At 45.1% G+C, this 13,447-nt stretch overlaps 1 protein-coding gene across 1 annotated transcript; it reads right to left on the bottom strand.

The window, feature by feature from the left end:
- Positions 1-2,461: 2,461 nt before the first annotated feature.
- On the bottom strand, positions 2,462-12,397 carry eif5 (eukaryotic translation initiation factor 5). Its single transcript, XM_080012933.1, has 11 exons — positions 11,607-12,397; positions 10,065-10,344; positions 9,899-9,980; positions 9,263-9,435; positions 8,807-8,918; positions 7,907-8,037; positions 5,383-5,544; positions 4,537-4,698; positions 3,960-4,124; positions 3,169-3,312; positions 2,462-2,907 (listed from the first exon to the last, which is right to left on the bottom strand). The coding sequence occupies exons 2-11, from the start codon at positions 10,134-10,136 to the stop codon at positions 2,809-2,811; spliced, it is 1,302 nt and encodes a 433-aa protein (XP_079869059.1). The 5' UTR covers positions 10,137-10,344; positions 11,607-12,397; the 3' UTR covers positions 2,462-2,808.
- Between the last annotated feature and the right edge of the window lie 1,050 nt (positions 12,398-13,447).

Genomic DNA, 13,447 nt, shown 5'->3' on the forward strand with positions numbered 1-13,447 from the left:
TTAATGAGCACAGCTGAACGGAGGGAGCGCGACGCGGGAACCACCCGCTCGCAGCGAACGGGGTCGTTCCAAATGACTCGGGCGTTTGGAGTCACTCCGGCGCTGAGTGAATCATCGCAATCAGCTGTATTGTTTTTTACCGGTTGATTGGTTGAATGTGGTTCGAGCACACAAATAAATAAAACATGTATAACATAAAAATAAATAAATAAATGAGTGGAGGGGAAAAAAAAAGAGAATAACAATTAAAATGAACAATAGACATATATGGCAAACTCTCAATAAACAAATTCTCATAAACAGCATAAATAGATATTACATCGTCCAAAAAGGAGTAGAAAGAAGATTACACGTGTACGGTCCTGCACCTTCTCCATAACTCAAACAATTAACCAAATATTTATCATATATACAACTCACAAACAACTGCCCCAATGCTCTGACGTACAACCCAAATATCCACCCAGTGTCCATCAGATAAAGTTTAACCTTGGTGGATTACGCTTACTACGCTTACACGTATGGGACATTTGATTCCGCCTTTCAGCGACTTTAAGTATTTCCAGAACAAAGAGTGAAATATGTTAAAAAAAACAACAACAAAAAACAACCCACGTTTACAATGTGCGCCAGCGGGAAAGCTGCGCCCACAAACTGAAAACCAAAATCACTGCAGCTTTACACTGAATCCGCAAACAGATGGTTCCGCCGGCAGCCGTCGTGCGCGGGTCGAGATTTTGCATCAAAAAACATGTTTCAGGAACGAGGGTTGAAATGTTCCTTCATATGCTGCGCAAATGGGGAAAAAACACAAACAATTGATCAATACAAGAGAGATGCGTTGATGGTGAACACGGTGACGTCCATGTGAACACTGAACATCGACACTTCGTGTACGAGACTTATTTATTTAGGGTCCTTTAACTGGAGTCCGTCGTCAGCGGTTGAGTTTCCATAGAAATGAATGAGACCTCCGATGGGCTCCTGTCGTTTGTCAGATTCAGTGTCGACTCAAACAATGAAAATAATTCCAGAGGATTCATTAAAGTTCGATGCAAAAAAAATGTAAAAAGGCATTTGGTCTGATTCACACTTTTACATTCAAAACAAATCATTTATACAGAAGTAAAAAACTTCATTCCCCCCCCATTCACATTGTGCATTTCTCTGCCAAAATAAATACTTTTGAGATAACTAGACTCAAAGGGTTTTGGCAGCAGTGTGCGCTCTTCTGCCCGAATGAACAACCGCGACGGAACATTTCAACGAATCTTTTCTTTTTCCCTCTGAGCGGCTCCTCAAGGACCGACTCTGGAAAAGGAGTCGAGCCCGTCGCCGCTCCGGCTGAAGGCGGTGGCAGCGGAAGTGACGACACAGCCTGACCTCCGCCCCCATTGGAGGAGGAAGCAGCGCTGGCGCACGGGGCAGGGGCGTCAAGGCGCCTGATCTGGGATGGTTTGGTTTTTAATGCAGTTATTAAGTGAACATGTTTTTAAGGCCTCCTGTCAAATATATTCAAAAAAAGACAACAAAATAAAACACCTCACTGTCATCTTCATTTAAAAAAGGATGAATACTTGTTTTTAAATATTCTCCTGCACTACGCATTAAAGTATCCACAAAAATATCTATTTTTCTTTTAAGCTTTCACACAGAGCGGCAGTGGTTTTACTCCCGATAACTGTATTAAAAAATATTAAACAATGAAATACGAGAACTCAAAAACATTTTCCATCTAAGAGGTTGTTGAAATTATCGAAGAAATAAAATGTGACAATCCGCAAAAATATTAAGTCACTGCTGTACTGTGCATGAAAGTATGAAAAAGGCAGATCAGAAGTCACATGGTAAAGGTCTTTCAAATGACATCTATTCAAATGCGTTGGGTTTTATTATGCAGCTCAGCCGCTATTTTCCGCTCTCCCTCCATACACACAGTATTATGACCACAACTAAAGAAAAATACTAAAGAAATTCTTCTTACCTCCTTGCACTCGCTGTACTTTGTATTGTATATAATCGCACACGTGAGACTTTGCATCTTACGTAGAGTATTTATTTGAACATGGTCTGTTGAAATGAACCATTGTCATCCATCAGACCTGAGAACTACATTTTAAGTAAAATAATCCTTTTTGTAAATGGAAGGTTTAAAGTGGAGCGTCAAGCCACTATTTAATTTGGGAAATAAGTGTCCGATGTTTTATTTTTAGTTGATTCATTTAGAAGACATAAGATTCCACCCAAATGAAGGTCTGAGATATTGACTTCTTGCTCCCAGAAGCTGTTTCTCGTTAATTCAAGTCTTTGAATGGAATCGAGTTTCCCCATCGACACGTTTTCTTTTTTGCATTCGACACGACGACTGAAGACGTTGGGTTTTGTTTTACACATCAAACCCGCTTCATAAACCCAGAAAGGCGGCGCCTCAGTTGCCCAGTGAAAACATCCTGACGTGGGGTGGATAGCAAAACATTCTTTATTAACTGGAAAAATACAGACAAAGAAAAGAAAAAAAAAAGTTGAAATGTGCAGTCAAATGATTCCCCCCCAAAAAAAGAAAACCCATGATTAGAACTCCAGAAGCAACTTCATTTCTCAGACTGGATACATCTCAAATTACATCGTTAATGCGCAGCAAGAAAAGCGCTATGTTAAATCATGCCACAAAGCAGGGGTTTGGGGCGGGGTCGGGGTGGAGCGGTCGGAGGTGGTGTGAGTCAAAGCCACAACACAAGAAGCATCTCCCTCAAAGCCCCACACGCTGACGCTGCTTCTTCTTTTTCCTCCTCGCATTTTATTTTAGCTTTAGATTGCGTCAATATCAATGTCGTCCTCTTCTTTGTTGGGTTTGTCTGGCTTCACCGTCTCCACCTTGAGCTCCCGGGCAGAGGAGGAGTACACCACCTGGGCGGAGGAAACAAACAAGCACACAGGGTTGCTCTGGATTCTCTTCCTCGTTGAAGTGAAGCTCAGCGTTCGCCCCTTGGAGACGAGCGCCGTTCAACGCGGTCGACACCAAATCATGTTTTTGGGCGACGACACTGAAAAGGCTCAACTTCAACGTTCCAGCGCTAAGAGCCGCTGGACATGGAGACTTTTTTTTTTTTTTTTTAATTTCCAGGGCGTGGTTGGTACAGCCCCGCCTGTGAAGGTGAACAGCGTTACCTCCACGTTCTCGTCGTCGTCCTCCTCCTCCTCCTGCTCGCTGCCCTCGCTCTCCTCCTCCGCCTCCTTCAGCCACTTGACGAAGGGCGCGGCTCGGCTGTGGATCTCCTTGGCCAGCTCCTTGGAGACGTACTTCTTAGAAACCTGCGGAGGAGAAGCACGACTTTGTAGCAAGGAGACAAGGTCACGCTCATACAATTAGGGCGCCATGTTCTGCCACCGTGTGTTTTGTGTTTCCTTCGTCCACAAAACTTTATCATAAAACTTTATCTGGAAAGTAAACTCAGGACGTTCCATGGAAATGGTCTGTACGAGGAGGCAGCAGTGCACAGCCCCCTCGTTAAAGTTCAATGTCGGGGTGTGCTCCGTCTCTCTGTTGCGGTGTGTTTTGTGACTGGAGGAGTTCATTCCTTCCAACCGGTTCAGTGTAGTTCTATTATGGGATGGCGTGGTTTACTACACTGCAACTAACGGTGGTTTCATTCTGAAGTAGGACTGCAAGATTATGGCTGAAATGATAATCACTATTATTCATCCATTTTGGGGAACAGAATTATTTGAAGGAACTTTGTAAAACCAACAGAAAAATGCCTTGACAGTGTATTTTATAAACCAAGAAATAAATTAACTCAAATGTACATATCTTTGAATCAAAACAGTAATTTCTTCACATGAATTCAGTCTTCTTAAGGTTATATATAGATTATATCCAAACAAGGAAGTCAGTTAGATAACCCCTAATAATAATAATAATAATAATAATAATAATAAAAAAAAAAAAAGCTTGGTGCCTTCTCTGCCCAGGTGAAGATGACGTCCTCCTCCAGCAGGTCGTCGTCGTACAGAGCTTTGAGGATGACGGGGACGCGGGGCAACAGCTGTGCCTGGTGCAGCTTCACCAGGCACTCAAAGCCGCCCAGCAGGTACTTCTGGGCCTTCTTGTTGTTGTGGCAGAACTGAGGGAGAGACAGGGTGAGGGAAAGACAGGGCGAGACCACTAACACCCTCACACAGGCGGCTACGGTTCAAGACTCCCTTTAAAGCGTTTTGTGGAATATCAAGGCCAGATTTGCCATTTTGCATCCCATTTAAGTGTTCGATTCATATGCGCCACGATTCTCATAAGGCGTGTAAACAGCAGATCGAGTCGCAATAAAAAATAAAGACCTTTGGACACGAGTGGCCAGAGCGTAAGCATCCACTACTTTAATGAGGTAGGGAGCATCACATTAATTATATACAAAGTATGATGGACTTCAAGCCTTTTTAACTATGTTTTGTATACATAACGTATTATCTAATTTCAATATATCCGTCAATAGAATTTTTTTTTTCCTTTTCTTTCTTCTCCACATCACAACTCCTCACCCGTAGGAAGTGGCGTTTGTACTTCTTGATCTGGTCGCGGATGTTCTCGTTGAACAGCAGCTCGCTGAGGATGAGGGGGCCCATGGCCTTGACGTCCAGACGCTCCGCCTCCGCCAGGATCTCCTTGTCGGCCGCATCGATCGTCCCGCTTTCTTTCTTATGCTAAAATCAAACAACGGCTGGTTTCCTTAATAGCACTTAACTATGGACGCTGCATCTACTTCCTGTTTGGAAGTGCAATTTTCCCAAATGTATTTCAGTGTCAGGGGTCAAAGTGGCATTTTGGAGGAACCACAGCTAAAATCTTTAGCCAACCATTTCAGGTGACTAGTTGTGAAAGGTCAAATTAGGAAATATCTGATGATGATGCGTGTTGGACACGGAGGAGGCAGTTTAATCAGCAGCATCCACCTCACCACAACCCGTCATATGGATGGATGAGACAGCACCAAAACCACACCAACAGTCACAACACAAGTTTGAACAGCGGCTGTGGGGGTTTCCTCCATCTACGGCCACTTGACCACAGAGAAACGTTCTGAGTTTCCTTGAAGTGGAAAAACACTTCAATATTTCAGTGTTCTAGTAAAAACATGGTTGGATTTGGTAGACATTGTTTGGTGTTAGGATCCAAAATGTGACCAAAGGTCTGGGGTACTAGAGAGTGTTATGGCAAAATCAAGGCCGAACTAAAAAAAATAAACGAAAGTCATAAAGATGGTGAAATAGTAGTAATAAATGTAGTAATTATAAAAGTTCATACTGCATCACCTAGCCCAGGACGTGGAATGGAACTCCCACACCAGAAGGTGAATACTTCCCCCGCATCGCCATGGTTACGCTCACCTTGACGAAGTTGTAGAAGAGGTTGACCCTCTCCTCCAGTGTTTTCTCCAAGTCCTCGCTCAGCGTCAGGTTCTTGGCGCGGTCGCTGATTTCCTCCATGCGACGCCGCTGAGCCTCCTCGGTGGTCTCCTCCGCCCAGTCCTCGTCGTCATCATTTCGATCCTGTACGGAGGGAGGGAGACCAAGAGAGACGCTTTGACTACACAGCACAAAAACCTCTAGCCTCACAATGCATCGGTGGAGCCTGTTGTCACATTGGAAGCTTTATAATCCTCCTTTCATCGTGCAGCGCCGTTACCCATTGTCACCACTAGAGGGTGACGTAGGCGTAGGAGTCTAAAACTGCTTTAGGCTCCACATACAAAACGTCTAATGGAGGAAGAGAATTTTTAGGGAAGACAAAATCCTCAGCCAGGCCAACGTACTCCAGTATCAGAGTTCAATACTTAACCTTCAAAGGACAATGAGAACATTCAAAGGTAGATTTATGGACAAATGAGGTTCAGCACAAGGTTTTAGTATCAAAAATGTTGGCTAATTAAACCAAATGGTTTCAATCTATGGCAATCTGCTTTGTGCTCAAAAATGAAAATGCCCTTCAAAAGAGCCTGAAGTATTCCACACTTCAGAGGCAGGTAATGGGTGGGAACAATGCTGTTAACCACACCCCTGGCTGGAAGGCTACCATCTACCCAGTGGAGGTCGGATGCCGAGGGTTTTTGGGGTTATCAACCACACGCCTCTTGAGGAATGCAGGAGTGACGGGAGGGAGGCTAAAGAGGGCAACAAAGGACCTGGCAGAGGAGGCTGAGAAAGGGAGCTTTTGGCTCTGGCTGAAGAGGAAGGATAGGTGTTGGGGAAAGAACACCTAACCCCAGACAACAGCCACAGGGGAGAACAACTATCAGCTGCAGGGGGTGACAGGGAGACGTCCCTGTCACTGCTCCGCCACCAGGAGACGTTCCAGAATTAAAGGAGCGAAACGTTGGTGAATGGTGGTTTCTGACTGACCCATGGGCACCAGAAGAGGTGTGACAGTCAGCAATGCCCAGCAGGTGATAACATCTTCCTGTACATTTACTGGGTTAATATTTTCTTTCCAAGTTCTTGCTCACTATAGTAGCACAACTCCTCTATTATTCTGTAACATTCCCATTTCCTTCATTTAATGTTTTATAACAATGATAATTTTAAGAAGGTGGCACTTTTCCACATCTTTCACTTTTCAAACCCATCACCAGACATTTTCCAGACTGCAAATGGCGGGGACCTCCCAGTCTGCGGCACATATTTTTTTTTATACCATGCAAAGACCCGGTGTAGTCCGGGATAATTTATAACCTTATTTCATCAAAACAGTTTCACATTCTGACTTGACACACAGAATATCAGAGGCTTGTCTTGATCTGCATCTGTGCGTCAAAGGAACCGTCAGATTTCAGTTTGTGCTGTTGTTCAGAGTTGAACAATGGATGATGAACTCCAAAACTCAGTTTTGAAAATAGGTCGAGTTAAAAAACAATCCAACAATTGGAGGAAAATATCATGAATTTTCAATGTGCGACAGCCCACCACTAACAATTGTAGTCCCATCAACGTCAGTTTATTATCAAAGATCAATTGGCAGACAATAGTAGTGAATCGCGTATGTTCAGTGAAACTTTGGTTCATCATAGACAAATAAAAACATGTGTTGTTTATGGGAGGGGTTTCAATTGGAAACTCTGGAACAACAACCAGTGAAACTAAAGATGCAAATCCATCACCACGCCCACACAATACCCCCCAGAGGTCATGAAAAAAGGCTTAGTTTGGTGACAAACTAAGTATGGAGTGATCCCAAAACTGTTGTTTGTTATATTAAGTGGGCTCTTCAACATTTTAGCTTTTGTAATATGAAAAGACGAAAAAAAAAAAAGGTGGTGATCATTTCTTCTTTTTGTGGATTTATTCAGATGGGGTGAAAAGCACTGGGTGCGGTTAAAGCGGCAACGCGGAATACCAGTTCCTATTAACACACGCCTCGAATTGTACTTTACAGGGCATTCAATTAGCTAAATAAAAGGACAAAAGCCCCCCCCCCCAAAAAAAATATTCAAGAGGTCTATTCTTTAGGACCAGGTCGATAAGCGAGAACCCGTGTTATTTTACGGTAAGGGGGTGTGCCGATTGCGAAAGCTAATGTAGTGAATACTGACAAGACTGCAGGAACAAGACTGAGAACGGTGATGAGATTTATACAGTGTATATAGTATAGATATAAAGGGTGATGCACAATGAGCTACTTGACGCTAAGACGCAGCAGTATCGTACAGTGTACAATACAGACTGGTCAGAGAGCTGGCCGTTAAGGGAGGTGTACCTGTGTGTTTGTAATTACACACACACGAAAGTATGTATATGTATGTGACGAATAAACCTCTTGAATCTTGATAGAGAGAGAGATATATATATATATATATATAGCTGCTGACATATTCATCCAAACCTAGTAGTGGCACTAGTAGTAGTGTAGGATACGCACCACAGCGTCGGGAGCGTCGATGTCGTTGTGGTTCCCGGCCTCTCCGCTGCCGGAGCCGTTCTCCTTGTCCTTCTTGCGGTTCTTCTTCTCTTTGTCTTTTTTTGCGGTTGCAGATCCAGTATCAGTCGCCTCTGTTGCCGGAACGGGAAACTCATCAAGTTTACCAAAGAGAACTACTGGAGAATACCCCCCCCCCAAACACCCATGTCAATATTCTCAACAGGAAGTGTTTTTACAACGATACAGCGAGGAAAGAACCGGGCGGGGCCGGACCAAAACACTGCGCTTAATTTTTGTTGGTTGTGTCATTGTGTTCAAAAGGTTCTGTTTTAACAGAGAGCATACTGGCACCTTCAGTCCAGTTAAGTTCTGTCAATGTTTTAAAATCGGCGTCCCCAAATGTGAAGGCTGACCACACCCAAAACCTGCTGGCCAGTGAATTCAACCTCATTCGGGTGGCATTACAATCTTACTCACAATAGCCCATCGACTACTATGAACCACCTAAAATGATGGGCTAAAATGTTTATACACACATTCCAAATATCGTTAGTTTATGGCAAATTTGGTCACTTGAATCTTGTTGAATTGAAAATAAAAAAGGATGGGTGTTTTTTTGTTTTATTTATATATCTTAGGTTTCATAATTTTGTTTTCCAAATTGTTGTTACATAGACTACGACTGACTCCTTGTATAAATTCAACAGCTACATCAGATGTAGGAAACTCCACTGGGGCCAGAAATGGCCCCCGGGCCGCAGGTTGCCCACCCCTGGACTGAACTATGTGACGTGGCATTCCTCACACGTGGCTTTGTTCACGGCACAATTCAGCCACTAGAGCAGAAAATCAGCCTCACCAAGCAGATCCCCACCGACTGCAGTTCATGTGTTCACTCACCTGGTGGGTTTTTGAGGATGAACGTGCAGAGTTTGTGTCTGGTGTCTAGCATGCCCCGGTATCCACAGGCCTTACAGGAGTTTCCAATGGTTTGTTTTTTGGGATTGACATGCTATGGAGTTTAAGGAGACAAAAGGGACAGTGTAAAAGTGGCATCACATGGACGAAAATAGTCACGAAGTCAAAGGGTAACAAGCGGTTCCTCCCCAACCAATTACTTGATGTCAAAAATAAATACTTTTTAAATATTTGAATTCCAGGGCTTTCCCTTTGACAGAATTTCAGATATTTTTGTGTTGAGGTGAGAATGTGACATTTTGGTAAAATATACAAGAAATTAAGAAATATGTGGGAAAGAAATATGCATTTTTAATGCATACTATGTGTACAAGATCTACCATTGTTGGAGCAGGTGATGGTTTGGGTTTCACTTCCCAGACGGTGTGAATTATTTACCAGATCAGTTTCAGGGTTGTCACACTCGGGACACAGCACAAATTTCCTGATGAACCCATCAAGCATGTCCTGCAACTTGTTTGCCTCATGGGATCCATTCACGATGTAGCGATCGTTCTTGGCATCAAACTGGGTCTGAGCACCGAGTTCGCAACCAAAAAACTTGGTTGGGTCTGCGGACAGAGATCCAGTGACATTAGAAAGAGAAAAGCTTTAACAAAACAGACGGCAGAAAATATTGTGCAAGTCTTAATGCCAAAGTGGAGACAGGGTGGAGCTGAACAATATCATTTTGCTAATGTGATATAACACTACATCTGATGAGATTGTGTAAACGTAATAATGGGTTACAGTTAAATGTTACTTATACTCTGAACTTATACTGGTCTAGCCGCTCTAATCCACAGAATATATGGTTAAAAAATACATTTTAAGAACTAAAGACTATTTAATGACTTGTTAAATGCCTTATATTTGAAAAAACTGTTTAAGATTTTCTAGACACTTTAAGGACTTGCATACACCCTGACAAAGTGCCTTGTGCTGGATATTTTATGGTAGATCCCAAGTAATGAAGCATTCCTGATGCTTCTTCTCAAACTAGTGACTGTGTCGGCCGACAGATTGGATTCTTACATGTTGGAGGCCTGTTCAGTGCCTTGGCAACATCAACCATGTTGACAATGACGGTCTTGATCCCGTTCCCTTTGCCTTCAACCTGGATGACGGAAAAAAAAAAGTTTAAAATTCTCATTTTTATACATTGGAAACAGCATCTTTGCAGTCTAAGTGTGAGGAGCACCTTGGCGATCAAACGGGGCATCTTGTAGCGATAGAACTGGTCTGACACGCTGCGGTTGACGTTGACAGACATTTTGGCTGGATGTGAGCACTATCAGTAAGATAAAAGGATCTTGAATGGGGATTTTTCGGGATCTTCTGTCTGGAAAAGAGGGGATGACATAAACGACTGCAAGCGTGCTCGGTCTCTGACATGAAAAACGCTGTGCCGCTGTGGCTGCAAGCTGCTTGCTTGAAGGAGAGATTTCCACCACACAGGTTCCAACGGCTGCGCAACAGCTCTGGGAAAAGCAGAGGGAGACTGATTAGCATCACCAGAATCAACCACACTTACCAAGCAAGCTGGAGTCCATTTAAAATGTGCACACATTAACATGCATCTCTGAGCTAGCACAGAACATGGAAAATGTGTACTATGCAGCCAAGAGAGATATTTGCAGAGAATCTCAGGATGCATCCTTATACCATTTAACCATTATGTAAATCCACATTGGGTGGGGAATCTAAACTGTAATCAAATTGTAGTCATTTAGACTTTCTAATCCATTGTTATCCCAGTCTATTTTATAGTATTTACACATATTTAAATTAACCAATCCTGGACAGAAAATTCCATCTCTATTTATACCCACAGCAATAACAGAAAATGATTAAAGCCATTCAGCCCCAGTCTTCATTTATCATGAGGATAGAACACGTATGGTATATTTTTTCTTTTTTACCACTTCATTAGGGCCCCTTAAGCTTTTTTTGGTTGTGCAACAATGCAGCAACGTATACCAATACAAATTCAAAGGGAAATATGAAAATCTATTTAGCCGAAATAAACCCATTCTGGTCTTAAAACTAATGCAAAGGCCTCTTGATTTGGTCATGAGGCCTAGCGCCGTTAGTGGGTCACACAGACAGTGGCCTAGCTGCTGCCAACGCACTCTCCCCCTGCGGGAGAACATTGAACAACATCAGGCCTCCTTTGCAGTTTCACAGTCATGGAAATCAAACAGACATTATGACAATAAAAGAAGAATAAAAAAAGAACACTAACTATGATCAGTGCATCACACACTCTGGTCTGTGGTTCAGACCCCCCCCCCCACTGCAGGTCCCAGGGGGAGGTGCATTCAAGTATTTTTTCATAGGTTTTCGGTGTATTGCAAATGTATCTATTTTTAGGCTTATTGTACAATGCCAATTTCTCTTTCTTTGTTTAGGTTTATCTTGGCATTTTTCCAACACGCCATCATTATAGCCCATTGTTTTAATGTGTGTTGTAAAAATGAATTTCCCTGAGAATGAATAAAGTATCTATCCATTAATCTGAATCAATCCATCTATGAATCCATCTATTTCCGAGCCGTGGACGAGGCGGCTGCTTGGTGCAGAGTGCGTCACCAGACCCAGCACACGAGTGACGCACTGGGAGCCGCCATTTTGATCCACACGCTGGCGACTACACACGCCCGCGGACCGTTACACAACACGAATAAAGCACCAAACGACAACAGTTGTGATGAAATAAACCGTGGTCAGTTCCCTCTCTTACCGTTTTCGCAAAACAAAGACATAAACACAACGCGGATCGTCCAGAGCCAGTGAAGGGAGGCTGCTGCTGCTGCTCAGGCTGGTGTAGTCCTGCTGCTCAGATGTTTTTAATGGCCGTGGCGGTCAGAGATCCAGACCCGACTCGGCGACAGTCCGGACAAAGGGGAGCCAGGCTCAGCGGGAGGATCTGGAACGGCCTCGGGTTCTTTGTGTGGGGAGGGGGGGGGGCCTTGGAAAATGAGCGCATTGTTAATTGTTATCCATCGGGTTTGAAAAGGCTCAAAGTGCGGGCTCATCAACTGGCCCCGAGCGACCAGGCCGCGGCTCGCTCCGCGGATGCGGCTTTTTGATTAGGATCGATCACATCTGCGATCCACTCCGGTCGAGGCGCAATGGGAGCCAGCTATTGCCTGGCTCCGGTTTCACGCACTTGACGCCAAAAAGCAGAACCGATGCGACACGAAACCTTTCACTGCACACGAACTGTTCGTAAATGTGAGGCGTACGTCACACGGCACACGTTTAATGTATTTTCAGCGTTCATTTGTTTTAACGGTAACATGTGACGTCATAATCACCGCTTCGCTCCAGGAAATAGTCTGAGCCCAAGTGCTAAGTGAGCAGGTGGCTAACGGTAGCTAAAGGGACGAGAACGCATCGTCAACGCTGTTCGGTGAAACGCGGCGCTGGAAAAGATGCCAAACATTAAACAGCCTCGGTTCAATGTGTTGATGATAATAATAATAATAAATGATGGCGCGGGGAGGAACTCTGCGTCGAAGCGCGATCACCTTCTTACCTCTCGAACGTTCTGCGAAGTACTGCTGCTCGCTTCCGGTTTGGCCGAGGATTTTCACGCTTAAAGCACAGCCTGACACGTCCGGCGTGGCGTGTCTTCCAAAGTAAAAGCCCGTTTCTTTCACCAACGACAATGCGACGTTGCTGTGGTCTGGGGGAGACGGGAGGGTCCGGGCTCTGATTGGTGGATACATGTCACGTCAGCTTCCCAGTATTTGCGAGCTCGGACTTCTGATCTGAACCCGATTTATTACACTTTACGGCCTCAGCTTGGAAAGAGCACAACCCTGCCCCCTAACCCCTAACCCCTGCCTCCTGCCCCCTAACCCCTAACCCCTGCCTCCTGCCCCCTAACCCCTAACCCCTGCCTCCTGCCCCCTAACCCCTAACCCCTGCCTCCTGCCCCCTAACCCCTAACCCCTAACCCCTGCCTCCTGCCTCCTGCCCCCTAACCCCTAACCCCTAACCCCTGCCTCCTGCCCCCTAACCCCTAACCTCTGCCTCCTAACCCCTAACCCCTAACCCCTAACCCCTGCCTCCTGCCCCCTAACCCCTAACCCCTAACCCCTGCCTCCTGCCTCCTGCCCCCTAACCCCTAACCCCTAACCCCTGCCTCCTGCCCCCTAACCCCTAACCCCTAACCCCTGCCTCCTGCCCCCTAACCCCTAACCCCTGCCTCCTGCCCGCTAACCACTAACCCCTAACCCCTGCCTCCTGACCCCTAACCCCTAACCCCTAACCTCTGCCCCCTGCCTCCTGCCCCCTAACCCCTAACCCCTGCCTCCTGCCCCCTAACCCCTAACCCCTAACCCCTAACCCCTGCCTCCTGCCCCCTAACCCCTAACCCCTAACCCCTAACCCCTGCCTCCTGCCCCCTAACCACTAACCCCTGCCCCCTGCCTCCTGCCCCCTAACCCCTAACCCCTGCCCCCTGCCTCCTGCCCCCTAACCCCTGCCCCCTAACCCCGGCACGGCGTTAAATACTCCTGGATTAAACCAACTACAATGTGATTTGGGGAACCCATACATATAACGGGTTGTATT

The sequence above is a fragment of the Zeus faber genome (genome assembly GCF_960531495.2).
Source record: "Zeus faber genome assembly, chromosome: 13".
NCBI classification, from domain to species: Eukaryota; Metazoa; Chordata; class Actinopteri; order Zeiformes; family Zeidae; genus Zeus; species Zeus faber.